The sequence below is a fragment of the Coccinella septempunctata genome, chromosome 4 (assembly GCF_907165205.1).
Source record: "Coccinella septempunctata chromosome 4, icCocSept1.1, whole genome shotgun sequence".
In the NCBI taxonomy this organism is placed as follows: Eukaryota; Metazoa; Arthropoda; class Insecta; order Coleoptera; family Coccinellidae; genus Coccinella; species Coccinella septempunctata.
Genome location: NC_058192.1, coordinates 3,706,410 through 3,722,361, shown reverse-complemented (window position 1 = coordinate 3,722,361; position 15,952 = coordinate 3,706,410). Strand labels below are relative to the sequence as shown.

General features: G+C 38.6%; 1 protein-coding gene across 1 annotated transcript in view; it reads left to right on the top strand.

Moving 5' to 3' along the window:
* The window catches only part of LOC123311076 (neuroligin-1-like), a 167,206-nt gene that overhangs the window by 53,905 nt on the left and 97,349 nt on the right, over window positions 1-15,952 (top strand). Inside the window, exons 2-4 of the mRNA XM_044894841.1 lie at window positions 2,991-3,482; window positions 6,069-6,380; window positions 9,122-9,339. Of these exons, the coding sequence (XP_044750776.1) occupies window positions 6,130-6,380; window positions 9,122-9,339 (469 nt within the window). The 5' untranslated portion in view covers window positions 2,991-3,482; window positions 6,069-6,129. The remainder of the gene's footprint in view (window positions 1-2,990; window positions 3,483-6,068; window positions 6,381-9,121; window positions 9,340-15,952) is intronic.

Genomic DNA, 15,952 nt, shown 5'->3' with positions numbered 1-15,952 from the left:
TTTGAAAGGTCGTAAATTTTCTTCCAACGAGGAGGTAATAAAAACTGTGGAGGTCTGGTTTGCAGAGCAAGAAGAGACATTTTCTTTAAAAGGTCTGGAGACGTTGCAGTTTCGCTGTAATAAATGTATCCAAACAAGAGGAGAATATGTTGAGAAATAAAATATTTTGACATTGAAATTTTGTTTGGTTCTATAGTAGGCTCAGAATTTTTCAATATATCCTCGTATCTATCTGAAATTTGATAACATATTCGATATAATTGGTCTCAAACGAAGGACCATGATGATAAGCCTACACATTATTTTGATAAGTATCTCCATTATTCAGAACACAGCACCGAACCTTCCCGACCTGTAAAACACTCTGGATATGCAGAAGTCAAATAGAAAGAGCGGAATACCAGAGAATTTTATTATCTCGAACCCACACATTCATAACCTCCCCCTTATGATAACAAGAGCCGAAATGGTCCATGGAAAAAAAGCAGGACAGTCACGTACTTCAAGTCTCTTAGAATCGCCATTGTCATTGGAATGGCACCGTTATTCTGACCAGTGAGATTCCTCTTTATGGAAATGGACGTCACCGGGCGTTCTCGCTCCTAACCTTCGATCGAGGCAGAAATATTTCAATAAATTTCCCGTCTTTGTGTCCTGAATCCTGATCGTGTTCCAGGCGAAAAGAGGGTATTTATTGGGTCTTCTTGCCTTCGTGCTCTTCTCTGGGTATGAAATACGACTAATGGTGGGGATCATCCTTTCTTTGGTGCTGCATTTTTCTCCCTCCAATGTTCTGACACATGCCAACTGTGAAACAACGACCTGAATCAATTGTACAGTTTTTGTAACTAGAACGGAGAAAGGTTGGCACTCATGAAATGTCGCTAATGTCATAACGCTGTTGCCACAACTTATATCAATTAATATTACGAAAATGCCGAAAGTGATTGAAAAAAGAGACAGGGTTTCAGGTCTGCTCATTCAAATAGTTATACCCTGAAATTCTAAAATCCACAATACGTCAGACGTATCACATATTCAATGTGAGAGAATTCATATAATGTTTCATCTGAATCTAAACGACTTATATTTGAGCTGAATATTTCCACAATCACAAAGATTGTGAATGAAGAGGATGACAGAGAATTTTCTTCTATTGGGAGACCCAAAAAAGTGGTGGCATTCGAGAATTTTATGCTTGAGCGAAATAATGCGAAAAGTTTACTACAGGATTTTCGATGAATGTCATCGTAGAATAAGTTCCCGGAAATTGATTTTTCTATTCTTCATTTGACTTATCCTATACATTGTAAATGTCTTAAGGTACCAATAAATACCTAATTATTATTATTATATCAATGTATTAAGATGAACAGCCACAAATACGCGACAGTTGTCCTGCTAATTTTGTTTATTCATGTGAACTTTTTGTTCAAAGGTGAAGTTCATCTTGATTGAAACTTCCTTTAATTCCTTTTACATATATTGATGCAAGATGATTTTTCTTAAAGAATTTAACATTCTTGTAATTATCTGTTAATTCCTTCGGGAGATACCCATTCCCAACCACTGCATCATATGCATTTCATCTTCGGGTTAATATCTTTGAAATCTACAACTGATGTAACGTATTCAAACTCTAGCCAAAGAAGATAACGAACATTAACTCTCCTCAAGCTAGTGCATATTATGATATTATACTGATCTCTTGTATTTTCCATGCAAATAACTGGATTTGATATGCCTTCAATCAGTTTGTATAAACTTCAATTATGTTCTTCACATATTTTCCGAAGAGATTCGACATTGTGATAAAATACGTAATAACAGAAACTTTTACGTAGAACGGGCAACATAGCGCCCAAAATTTTTTTGACAAGCGTCATAACCCCACATTTTCGTACTATACAGAGTGAAATGCGTCAAATTTCCATGGCCAACCGACTGCTATAAAAACAAAGTGAATGAAGTATAACTTGCATAGTTTCAACCACTGACATTTATCGCTTTAATATAAAATATGAAATAATCTTTGAGTAAATATGGTAAAAAATAGTGATTCTTTTGACCTCAAGAATCTACTGTTGAAATATTTGTACTAATCAAAAACATATCAACATCTATAATTCTTCGTGGCTGAAACCAATCAAGAAAATTGTGACACTTAAACCACTCTACCCTCAAATACTAAATATTCCACCCTAGTCTCAGGCTTTTTCTTTCAATTTTGGAGCTGGTGAACGGAATCATTCTGTGCTAGAGAACAACTGACGCTCGAGTGTTGTAGCCCACAGCCAAGTAGACGATCGAACTGGAAAAGTCATGATGTCCACTCTGGGAAACTAATTATACCGGACGAGGGTATGTTCTTTTTCCTCTTCTTCTCTCTCGTCCCCTCTATTCAGTGGAAGGAATGAAAATAAACAAGTCCGTTACGCAGTTCCTTTCAGGAAGTTTTCTATTCTCCTCAAACGTCCTTGTTTAATTAAATTACGAGGATCTCCTGTAGTCCTAGGTACGGAACTTGTTCCGAACTTTCTGAAACATCGTCTCCGATTGCTGTGCACCACTTTTTACGTCTGTCGAAACACAGTACACGACGTTTAAGCGAAAACTTTCACAGTTACAAGATATCGAGATGCTTGGAGTTTATTGGAAATCTAGTTGTCGCCAATGTCACCTTCACGGGTTTTCAGAAAATGGACACGAGTCATAGAACAATTTACGTAATAAACGTCAATCATTTTAATACTGGATCAATGTCATAGATAACATAGAAATACTCATAGATAATGTTTCTAGAATGACAAGCCTATTCGCAACTCTTTAAATCTGAATCATTCTATTACTGCTGTGGTAGGTATGAAAACGTAGCAATCAAATATCAAATGAATATCCCCACTATTCCAACAAGTAACTAAACGATTCCTCGAAAAAAAATTCTCGGAAAGCATTCTATCACGTAAATAAACCCAATATTTCTTTTCCAGGGCACACGTCTCCTACGAGAATGAGGTCAACCGAGGATAAGCTTTCAGCATCATAACCTTATAACACAGATAGACCAATAGTCCGCATTTGCAGATCATTCCGAACAACCCTCAGATAAATCATCGCCCTTCGATCCTGATGCTGAAACGCGTCAAGAAACAGATGGAAATATAACCCCTCTCGATAAAGTTGGTAGTGTTGGCAGCTATCGAACTGCAGAACTTTCCTGGACTTCTGGAGAGGATATATCAGAGTAACAGTTGGGAATGAGCAACGATCGTCAGCTGTTTCGGGTAATTTTGACATCGGCCTGCATGGAAGAGTGGTTTTCTTTGTCTGAGAGGAAGTTTGGAAGGAATGCATGGTGTGTGAGCAGTCTACAAGCTGCAATTGGTACTGAACTGAGCCAAATATGTTAGAGAAGACTGATATACTAAAGGGCGTCCACGACTTTCCAAATAAAATCGAGACATTGTGGAGTTTCCAGAGTGGTAAGATTCGAAATAGTGAAATTTTTTGACTATCTGATATGGCTATATACACTGCGCAAAAAAATTAACGCACATTCTGAAAATCTCAATTTTAATGAAAGTTAACTCTACATTGACTTTATAACTTATTTTTTATGTTCTCTCGGGAAGGTTTTAAACGAAACAAGGCACAATGAATGGAAGAAAAATTCAGGATTTCACCGAATCTTATGTGAAAGAAGAGAAATGAACAATTTTCAAAATAGTGAAATGCTGATAAGTGATTTTATACTTGGTATTTCCACCCCTTGCGTTAATTACAGCTCGACAACGACGGTTCATACTCAAAATGAGTGATCTTAAAATGTTCTGATCTAATCCTTCCCAGATTTCTCCGAGTTGGATTCCTAAGTCATTAAGAGTAGCTGGATGATTTTCTGAACTTCTTAGCCTTCTATTGAGGTTGTCCCAAACCTGCTCAATCGGATTGAGATCTGGACTTCTTGCTGGCCATTCCATTCCAGAGACTTCAACCTCTTCCAGGTACTCCTGAACGATGCGCGCACGATGGGGTTTGGCATTATCGTCCATAAAAATGAAATTTTCACCAATGTATGGGGCAAATAGCACTACATGCTCTTCAAGAATGTTCCTTATATACTTATCAGCATTCATAGCTCCATTATCAACGACCACTAGGTCTGTGCGAGCAGTCAAAGATATTCCACCCCATACCATAATCGATCCTCCCCCGAAACCAGTAGTATTCAGGAAATTGCACTGAGCATATCTTTCATGTGGACGTCTGTATACAAGGGAACGTCGATCACAATGGTAGAGGCAGAATCTAGACTCATCTGTGAAGAGAACTCTTTTCCAATCGGCCTCTTCCCAATGGATATGCTCTCTCGCAAAATCCAAACGCGCACTTCGATGGGCTGGGATAAGAGCTGGGCCTCTTGCCGCGACACGAGGCCTTAAATCATATTCTCTGAGGCGATTTCTTATTGTCTGAGTGCTAATTTGCACCTCATGAGTTTGCTCAAGCTGAATTTGAAGGAGGCGAGCGGTTGCAAACCGTTGTCTCAACGAAGAAACTCTCAAGTATCGTTCTTGAATGGCAGTTGTTACCCGTGGTCTACCCTGTCCTGGTCTTCGGACATTCATACATATCTCCCTGAATCGCTGCAACATTCTGGACACACTTGTGTGGGAAACTCCAAACCTTTCTGCAATTCTTGTGTATGTCCACCCTTCTTCTCGCAAAACTACCGCTTAGGCACATTCCCAATTCGTTGTAACAATTGGGCAGATGGCGTATCACCCCGTATAATGGTGATATCACCGACATTCCAATCAATTCCGAGCGAACAAATCATCAGCACCAAACTCCCTATTTGTTAAGGGTCCACAAATCATTAGCTCGGATTCAACTGTAGCAGATATGATGATTCGAGATGAACATGGGTTCAACCCCTATTAAATGGATCAAAATATACGGTCTCTACTTGGCCGCGCCATCCGATGGAATTGAATTAGGCGAGTCTAACAAATAGTCCAATATGTTGGCGGTGGGATATTTGACCCTCATTCCTTACGAAATCTCAAAAGATGACCCACAGAAATGTCTGCCAAGTGGGGGAATCTGTAAATTGGGTTGAACCCTTCGAAGAGATATCCGAGAAAGATTCGATGGGATGATGGACTGAAATCCATATTGGATTTTTCTCGAGATGATGAACGATTTGTGGCTGAGTCTCATAAAAGCCCAGCATCATTACTGGAGTGATTCAATGTGAATTGTTAACAAAATAACATACTTCCAAAGGTTCACTCCACACTCTATCCCATTATGTTCTAAGTATCTTCTTATATCAACAGGGACTCTCATCTTATTGCATTTGAACTTTAGTCCTGGGAGACCCAATTGAAATAAATTACTAATTTGCGGTTGTATCATACCCGCAGGAATCATATTCCCTACCTGTCTGGGATTTATTTCTTGAAATGAGTTTTGCGGGAGATAGCATAAAGTTTCTACACTTTGAGAAATATGCCATCATTTTTCTGACCCGATAAATTTTTTATGACTCCCGTTGTTGTAAAACTTCTATATATCTTATGGCTAGGATTCTCCCCCATAACTCTGGATATGAATATGATCTCGGCATCTCCTCATGTTGACGTCTAATGCCTCCATGATTAAAATTCTCTCTGCAGAGTTTTCTCGATGGGTATTTAGGCGTGGTTTGAACCGAGAGATGAAATTGTCCAGCGCTTCGAAATTTTAGTACTGCGAATCATAAAAATAAGTTGGAAATCTCCTGGTGATAAGGGAGTAAGTCAAATTTCTAAGATATAAGATTCGACAAGATTTGGAATGGATCCATTTGTGTCCCACATTCGTTAGGATACTGGAGTACAAATTAGCTTGGTTGGTTTTGAAAAATGACTCATTAGTCCCCTACTATTAACTGATTCTTGGTGATTTTAGAGAGATAAGATATAAGTGCATAATATTAAGTTCATTTTCAACATAAATATAAATATCGAACAACTAAATCCCTTCAATGAATGTTTTAATGCCTAATATGTTGTTTTTTTCAGGAGGTGGTCCGTAAAATCTGGTGGTCGATGATGAAAAAACGCCGCGGTTGGTGGTGACGTCATGCGTGTACCGGAAACGACAAAAAAGTCGAGACAGTCGAGTTGTTCCTTTTCGTCTTCTTTCCGTATACTCGTCGTACTCGCTATTGTATTGTTCGTAGAAGTTAATACTTCTCTGCTGGTGCACAAATACAGCACACGCGTTGTGGAGACCAAGTATGGACCATTGAGAGGTGTTATGATACATATTCATCCGCCAGTTGAGGCCTTTCTTGGAGTTCCATACGCTACCCCGCCCGTTGGTAGTTTGAGGTGAGTTAAACGACACTTTTCTCATATTTCAACGTCCTTGTTGGCAAAAGGAAGAAATGGGGAATCGGACATTCAGTGATTACCTGCTAGATGGAGCTAGCAGCTGGTTAGAATTCAGTACATTACAGCAATACCTTCGAAGTGAGATTTTTGTGCCTCTGATGAGGTAAAATAAGACAGAAACCATGGTGTGAATCATCAAGAGGTTGGGTTAGGCTAAGTTAGGTCTCAGAATTAATTCTGGTTGTTACTTTAAGGCACTGTTTGATAGTTTTCTGACCTCAATGGAAGGGAAATTTACCAGAAAACACTTCGTAGTGAGCACGAGCTCTTTTGTTCGAAAACAATCTTATTTTGGTAGCTCCTGAAGTAGACTTTGTTACGATTCCAGGAAAAAAAGCAGTTTATTCATATCTTGGTCATTTATCCCTTTTCAAAGTGAGTCGGAGAATACACCGCCTTTTTGTAGATTTAAATTGCACACCCTGACAGTCGTTTGAATGAAACAAAATTTCATTGAACACTTTCAGGGTTAATTTCACGTAGAGTTCACACATCTGAGCCGTTAATGGAAGACTTGATGAATGGTTCCGAGTTTTTCGAATATTTTTTAACTTGAAACTGCGTTGAAGGGGGTATTCGCATATACATATTCTCAGGGATCATTCATCATAACTCGGAGAGGGTAATCCGTTTTTGCTCTTACATTTTTCTCCGACTCGTTTTGTAACCCACATTTTCAAAGGCTTTGAGGTCGTTTCGAAGAAAGGAGGAATATTCTCATCTTAAAATTCGAATAAACGTAACATAACATACATAGCTTCGATGTAGATCACCCTTAAAGTTTTGAGCAGTGCATTTTATGTACATATGTTGAGAAAATTTTGGTGAGAAATTTCTAATCCTGAAAAATTCCAAATTTTTTGCTGAAAAAACTGAAAATCTTCCTCATTTCTAAATTGGGATACTGTCAGGGATGTTTCCACCGACCTTCTCCAACTGTACATATATGTGGCTTCACCAAGTATCAAATGATTTGAATAATATGTTTACCAGCAATCAGCATACCATATAGTTTACTCATGTTGATGCCCTTCATCCGTCCAAATGCAGATTACCTCTCATCGTTTAGCCCTGATCCAATGGAATTCGATTGTCCACTTACACTATCGGATGAAGTTGTCAATCTACAATAATGTATCTTGTGAATAGTGGACTGGATTATGTCAGCATGATTATAGATTAGCGAATAATATGAGCTATACTCAGTGAAATTAGGAGTGTTTTACACACAAGGATTAATATCCAACACACAATTTTGTTTGTTACAAGTATCAGCACAATTTTTCTTGGCAAAACAAATTATACGATGGAACGAAACTTTTAAATATTCATCCCGTCATTTTCGATATCGAACCGATCAAATAAACTCCGAAATCGCTTTATCGAGATCAGAATTTAGCTTCCAATACACCGCACTGAAACGTTTCATACCCTGGGAGTGAATAATGGACTTCGAGATAAAGAAGTAGCACCTCGAATATCGGAAAATTTGAACCGAAGATTGAATTTTCCCCGACTCTCTAATGGATAAATAAAAGGTTCCTCCGTCCAGAACGATGGGAGGTAAAAATTAAGTGGGATGAGAGAGGAGAATTAATTATATCCAAATGCGAAAGAAGTGTTGTGAAGGGATAATTGAATGGGTTTTATACCTCCGATCCCTTTTTCATCAGGGGAAAATTTTGAGGAGGGTGACAGAAATCTTCATTTATCACCACCCAATCTTGAAAATTATAGAAATTTTGTTTTAATCTCATCTTCAGGGGTAAATTATCAGTTGAAAAAAATATTTTTCAGGATACAAGATAAGCCCTTCTAACTGAATTTTTTCGAGGATCTGATCACTAAGGTGTGGATTATTATCAGATGGAGAAGGCCTTCCATAAATCGTAGAAGTTGTTAAGAATCATGAGCAGAAAGTCAAATTTCAAAATGTGTAACACTCTTAAGATCTTCAAAAATGATTTTGCCTCGTGAACAGAACCACCAAACGAACCTGCCAAATTATTCGTTTTCACGTCCCAAACGGACAGATGGCAATTTATGGCCCTTAATGAACTGGACTAACATTTCAGGTGATGTGAAGGCAGTTAGGACTTTCGGAGCTCCAATTAGGTAGGAGCAACTGTTTCAATCTCTCCGGCTGTCTCAATTGGGTTACCTACTAAGCTCGTGAGGTAATACGATGAAGGGCAATCAGTGAAATGGGGGAATTTTGAAGGAAGGTGTATTCATGCTTTGATCTTATATATAAAAAAAGATTTTTACTGATCTCTCACCCGATTCTTTTTTACGAGTAATTTTAGAGGAACTAATTAATATTTTCTGGATGTTGGTTGCAACATTTTATGCGATAAATATGGAGAAGATTAGTTAGCTGCTTTCTTTCTATCATCTAGAAAAATCATCGCCATTTCAGTGTCTTTCCAATTATAAAACTTCTGTATCGCAGTAATTGGTCTACCTGTGAAAAAGTACAAATTCTCAACTTTCCGTGGAAAGTTTATGGTATTAATCTGGGATAAAAAGCTTCCTCATTTATCATCTCTCTCACTGACAAGCGTAGTTGAAGTTTTTCATTTTTATCAGAGGGATAATCTCACTTCCTTTAGTATATGTAGAAAAGTGGGAACAATCTCGAAAATATCCTTCCAGTCCAATGTTTTATCTTGTTCCAGGTACATGCCTCCAGTGACACCTTCTCAGTGGCAAAACACAAGATTAGCAGACAGGTTTGGTGCAGTTTGTCCCCAGAGGCCGCCAGATATTGGTAATCGAACAGAAGCACTACTTGAATTCCCAAGAGGTCGTCTGTTATACTTGGAAAAACTACTTCCACTACTCGCGAACCAAAGTGAGGACTGTCTGTTCCTCAACATTTATGTGCCTAGAGCAGGTGAGTTCTTATCGGTTATCAAGATATAAATTGTGGCTTTTGTTGGACTTTGGAAAAAGTTTGCCGACGACAGTTGAGGAAAGAAACAACAATCAACATATTGAAAATACGTTCGTGGCACATAAAAGAACTCCTCGGGGGTTTCTGGATTGTTGAATGGCCCAGTATCATTTTTATGAAGGGCAGACATCTGGAAACAATAACTCAGGAAACCGGAAGACTTGGAATGTACCAAAAAGGTGGATGCTGCTTTATCCAAACGCCAGACATGGCCTGTTCGCATTTGTCGTTATTCCTGACACTTCGTAATGAATGAGTAAGACTTACGGTTAACGGAAAACATTTTAGGAGTTTTCGCGAAACTAGCTCCGAGAAAAATCAGTCTTCGGACCTGCATCTGGCAGCTCGCCAGGTTCTGGAAAATAATAATGCCATTTCTTAATGTTCACGTCAGGTTATGAAAAGTTTTTATGCGGGAGGTCCAAAGTTATATCTCTACTTCGAGTTTGAAGGCGTAAGGGCTAACAAGATTATTATTAATACTTCGAAATATGAATGACCCGTGATAAAAATGCAATTTCAGCGGAGTTGGCGACGAAGTTTGACGAGATAAAGTTTTATTCGATAAGAATGATCATCAAAGCAGGCTACTATTGTGCATCAGCTGAAAAACAAGGATTCTGAAGGTAACAATCCTGAGAAAATTGTGGAACTATATACAGGTTATTCCCACTCAAGTTTAATCGAATAAGTTATAGAATCTTTCCAAGAAATATGTGTGATGATCAACCATTGGGATTCATACCTAAATACCTGCCACCTAAAGCCGAAACAGTATGCAGTCGCAACGAATTTATAGCTGGAACCTGCTCGTAATCTATGGGTGGAATATATTCATCGTAAAAACTAATATATAGCATCCGTTACTCAACCCAACAATCGGAACAATTGATTTTATACCGGCGTTTTCCTATTTATCAATCAATTTTTGATTTGCATGCACCAAATGTATGCTACGTCAGATTGAAATTTATCTGCACCTAACAGTTTATCGATGCTCAGGCATTATTTGAATCCCAAAGCACGAAAAATCTATAGATACTCAACGAAGAACGCAATATTGAATGTGACAACATGTTGCAAGGTTTCTGTAATTGCTCGAATTGAAAGACGCAGATTAAAATTGTCCAAACTGAACTATTTTACTTCATGGCAATCCCATAAAACTGAAGCAAGAACTTTTCCAGCAGATTTTTGGACACGAAACTACTTAGGTCTTGGAGAACACCATAGTATCGCCATTCCATCGATTGTTGCTTTGTTTCTGGATCGTAGAAATGTACCCAAGTCTCATCCATAGTAACAATTCGGTTTAAGAAGTCTACATAGTTTTCAAATCGAGCACAGATCGAACGCGATGCTTCTCCCTTGCACGCTTTTGGCCAACATTCAAACATTTGGGGATCCATTTTGCAGCAATTTTTATCATTTCCAAATTGACGTCAACTATATGATGAACGCGTTCTTATGAAATAATCAGTGCTCCAGATATCCGGTGTACATCTTCTTTCTTTTATTTTATTGAGTAACTCTGGTTTACCTTTTTGACCTCAAACTTCACACTGAAACTTCTAATCAGTTATTGTTCGTTGCTCTGGTAACGCAATATTTTTTTTATGAATGAAACTGGTCTAGACTTATTAGATATCAATACATCTTCGTATGTAATTAAGGAACGATCTAACATTTCGAAATGAGTTACTTGTGCCTTTATTCAAATGGGGAAACAGCAGGAGCTAAAAGCGTCTTTTTAATATGAGAGAAAACCCTCCTTGCGTCACTCCTTATATTCAACTGGTTGTTGCAGTTTTTTTTGGATGATACGATATGTATTTCCGTGTAAAAACTAACCTTCAGAATTCGTTTTAGCCCGGGTAAATTGTGGCTGCTTGCCTTAACCCTGATCCATCATCTCCAGCCACCAGATACAGCTGAAATACATTTACGCGTCCCATTTATCATAGGGGTTGAAATATTTGGACAACGAATATATTTCACAACTTTCGACCACTGGCCTCCTCACCGATATCAAATATTTGAACGCGCAAGCTTTCGGAAAAATGTGTTTGTAGAAGTTGAAACTTATATACCTGCGGTACGGGTTTATGTTGATCTATAAGGGGAGGTCAACTCACCCTTCCCGTTTCCTAACTCCTGGACTAGAGATCAGAGGGCGTTTAGATGTCCTACCATTGAAAGAAGCTCTTTATTATAGATTTTAACCAAGGAAAACAATACTCCGAATTGATGGAAAGCTATGTTACCTTTTCAGTAGTCTCCTAGACACACAAAGCTTCTTTTTCTTTAAAACTGTGAAGAATGATGAGAAAAGTTGCCATGAATGAGGAAGCTTAGGTCGTTGAACGCCAGATGTCGTATCGATTCATTTGATACTTTGATGCTCCTACTGAATTTCAACGAAAGGTCGTCTGCTTCATTTGCTTCATCGCTAGTTGAGTTATACGGTACTGATAGATGAGTAGAGACATCTCTCTACTCATCTCAACAAATTATAATCATTCTGAAATATTTTTCGGAACTATTCATGAGTTTCCTCCGCTGAATCCCAGCTGTCACATTGTTCCAATTGGTAGGAGTAAAACTCTGAACATTTTATTTCAACCTGACACAAAATTCGTCCTTGCTATCACTGTGAGAACGTCCTCTTTGTTGGATGGACCAACCTGCATAATTACGATAGAGATAATGTCATGTGCAGTCAAGATTCCTGGAAATCGTTGATGAGAGTCAGATGCCCGAATGCATGAATATGAATGGGGAAAATTATTCTCCGCAGAAAGTTTTAGGACTGATGCGTTTATCATAACATCTGACAGAGCGTGAAAAAGTTGAACGCTGTCGGATAGAAAGTTTTCGACGACGGTGAAATGACGGAAGCCTATTATCATATTTCCTGATGCTTGTTCCATTATGATGGATTTTTGATAGGTAGAAGAAAAATCGAGTTTTTAACAATGTTGATATAATCATGCCGTGCTACCCTGTTTTCTCAAGCTGGCGTTGATATCCAATCGAGAGAAGGAGGATAAGAAGAGGTTTATAACCAGGAAAATAAAAAAAAAATTCTAATATTCACCATAAAACAATTTATAACGTTAATTCCTACAAAAAAGAGAAATGAGTATGAGAAAAAATTTATTGTGAGGTTGATTGTGCATTCATCTTCCTTCTGATGGAATTATTGATCCTATTGATTGTACGACTGATTTTCTCCTTGTTTCCATAACAATGCGATTGATGAGGTGGGGGATTGCAGGATATTCTTCTATCCTATTTCATCTCATGATGATTAGATTTGAATAAACTGGTGTTCTAAATTGGCTTCATGATTATTAACAGAAATTGTGACATTGTAAAGGAAAAAATATGGAGAATTGATTCTTCTGGATTGTGAAGTCAGAAAACTTGAATTTTTCAATGTAAACCGAGTTAGATCTCGTCGCCTACTAGATTGCGATCGAGTACTCAGTATTTAGGCATAGGATAGAGTCTGATGTTTATGCCATGGCCAGATTTATGCGATATTAACACCAAAACAAAGGAGCAATAGCGACCAATACAAGGTGAGTCTTTGACTGGTACAAATATTTTAACGGTTGATTCTTGAGTTCAAAAGGAACACTTTCTTCCTATAGCATTTTTTCCGAATCAGCCCTTATAAAAAGATACAGCCATTTCAAGTTTTAATAACGAGCTGTGTTATTACCTTCAGAATAACTAGCTGAATATGTGACACTACACATCTATGGATCTTTGAACAGAGTTGTATTCAGCCAAAGTACCCAATTTTTCAAATTTCACAGAAACTTTTTGATTTTTGCACATCAAATTACTCGAAAACTGCTCATTATACGAGAAAATATGAAGAATACTTTTATTTTATAAAACGTTCAAATATTTATTGGATGAGGTCAAACTTAGTTTGAAGAGTGGGGTTCTTTGAATTTTTTTTATTTTTATAGTACGTAATGGTCTTAATGAGAAAACTGGAAGACGTGGATGACATCTTGTGTTCGAAAAAGATTCATCAAATGAATGAAACACTATAGTCCGAAATTCATTTCATTTAATAAAGCCGTTTGTGTGTGAAAATGAAATTTTTCAGTGGTTTTTCAACAGCCTGTATCTTTTAAACCGAGTCGATTCAGAAAAAATGGTGTAGGAAAAAGGTGTTTCTTTTGACCTCAAGAATCTACTGTTAATACGTTTGTACGAGTCAAAGACTCACCCTATATAGCTCATTTTATTCCCTTTCAAAATTCAGGCGCTTTTTATGGTATTTTCGTTGACTTTGGCTGTCAGAAATGAAAGCAACCTTAAAAATTCCCGCTGGTACATCTAAACGCTCAGGTTTTTACCGATTTCCACTCTGCTTTCGTTTCCTGCCCCTATAATTACCGATACATGGCTTCACCGACAGAATGATAACCTGGCCATTCCCAACCCCATTTCCACTACCAACCGTTTAATGAAGTTTTAATTTGAGCGAGGATATGTGTAATTATTTCTGGGGCCCCGTTTCGCTCCCAAAATTTTTCGATGAGTTTCAGTTTCGTAATCCGTTTAAGCCGGAGAGAGAGAGTTATGTCGGCTGCTTCGCAGATACGAATTTGCTTTTGCACCGAAAGGGGGTTGAGGGGGAGGCGTCGGGGTCGAAACCCGGACGGAAGGATTTGGGGGGACAATTCCGGAATATGGCCACTGTAGCGGGCCCCGGTCGGTGGGGAAATCGATTAACACGTATAATTTAAGGGGATTATTTCATGTTAAACATTCATAAGGAGAATTTATAGGTTTCAGCTAGAGCCGGGTTATCATCGGTGGAGGTTCGGAAGATTCGGCAACACTGTGGCGCTGTTCGGGGGATGTTGTTCTTTGGGGGATGATTTGCGATTGTGTCTAGAAGGATTTATGGCAGATAAAATGTGAAGTAGTCTCAAGGCAGGGTTTCTGCTTCCAGCAGGACATTCGATTTTCGGTTGACTAAGCAGAACAATGTAAATAGTTGGGATTGTATCGCCGCAAATACATGACTCACTAGATACAAGATTTACCAGTAAGATGGGGCTTAGGATAAGGGGTACTAGTCCAGATATCATCAGGATATTCAGGCCAGGTCTTATTGAATACAGTGCACAACAATCGATAGTGATCTCTCATACATTAGTCTTTATTTCTGGCTTCTGCACACTGAAATCAGTTAATTGTATAGTGAATTTGAAGTTCATCTCTTTATCTAATGTGTGAATAAACTGCTCCACAAGGGTTAGGGATATCGTATTCAATCGTTTCTAAAAGTATGTAATCTTCGAGAAAATCGCTGTAAAATCATTTAAAACTCAATAACAACTTGAATCGATCCAATAAAAATCAGTATGAGACATTTCGTCAATCTGGTCGTCTTTTTTCTGAAGTTTGGTTCTTTGCATATGCTTCATGAATGTCCTCATTTTGAAATGAAGTCAGTTTATCAACGGCTTCGATTTGAAACGAGTTTTCTGAAAATGCCAAGACGTAAATTAACAAACGCTGAGGCTAATAGGGCTATCGGAATGCTACTGGGTGGCCTAACTTAGGTTGTTGTAGCGGAAAGGCTCCAAGTCAGCCAAAGTGTGATATCTCAACTTTGGAATAGGTTCAGGGAGACAGGTTCCGTGTTGGAAAGACTTGGTGTTCGACGAAAAACCACACCTGCTGAGGATCGTTTCATCACCGTTTGGGCGAGAAGAAACCCTACATCTACGCGTAGAATGCTACAGAATACTCTTCAAAATGCAGATGGGGTCCAAGTTTCCATCGAAACCATCAGACGAAGTTTGTGAGAGGTGAATCTAGGTTCTAGACGTCCATTAAGAGGAGTTCCATTAACACGTGACTATAAGCGTCAAAGACTGGTATGGGCAAGGCGACATATCAATTGGAACGATCAATGGCGTAGTGTCCTTTTCACTGATGAATCCAGATATGGACGAGTTTCAGATTCTCGAAGAATAAGGGTATGGACAATCCCACGCATACCCTGTAATCGTCGCTATGTCCAAGAAGTCCATCCATTCCGAGGGGGTAGTGTTATGGTATGGGCCGGGATATGTTTCAACGGGCACACAGATCTACACATTTGTCCTGGGAATATGACCGCCTTACACTATAGGGAGCATTGACAATGTTGTGCCAAATTTTCACGCTGCCATTGGTGAAACTTTTCAATTTATAGACGATAACGCTAGACCGCACCGTGCAGCCATAGTTGAGGATGCGCGCGAGGAGCTTGGTATTCCACATTTACCAATACCTCCGCACTCGCCAGATTTGAATTGCATAGAACATGCATGGGATATGCTCCAAAGAAGATTAGATAATCATCAACCTACCCCATCAACCTACCCCAGAATCCTTAAATGATCTGAGAGAGCTTCTGCCCCGTTTATGGAACCAAATTCCTCAAGAAATGTTCAACAACCTCGTGTGTAGTATGCAAAGAAGATGTCAAGCTGTTATTGATGCCCGTGGAGGCCATACATTGTTTTGATAG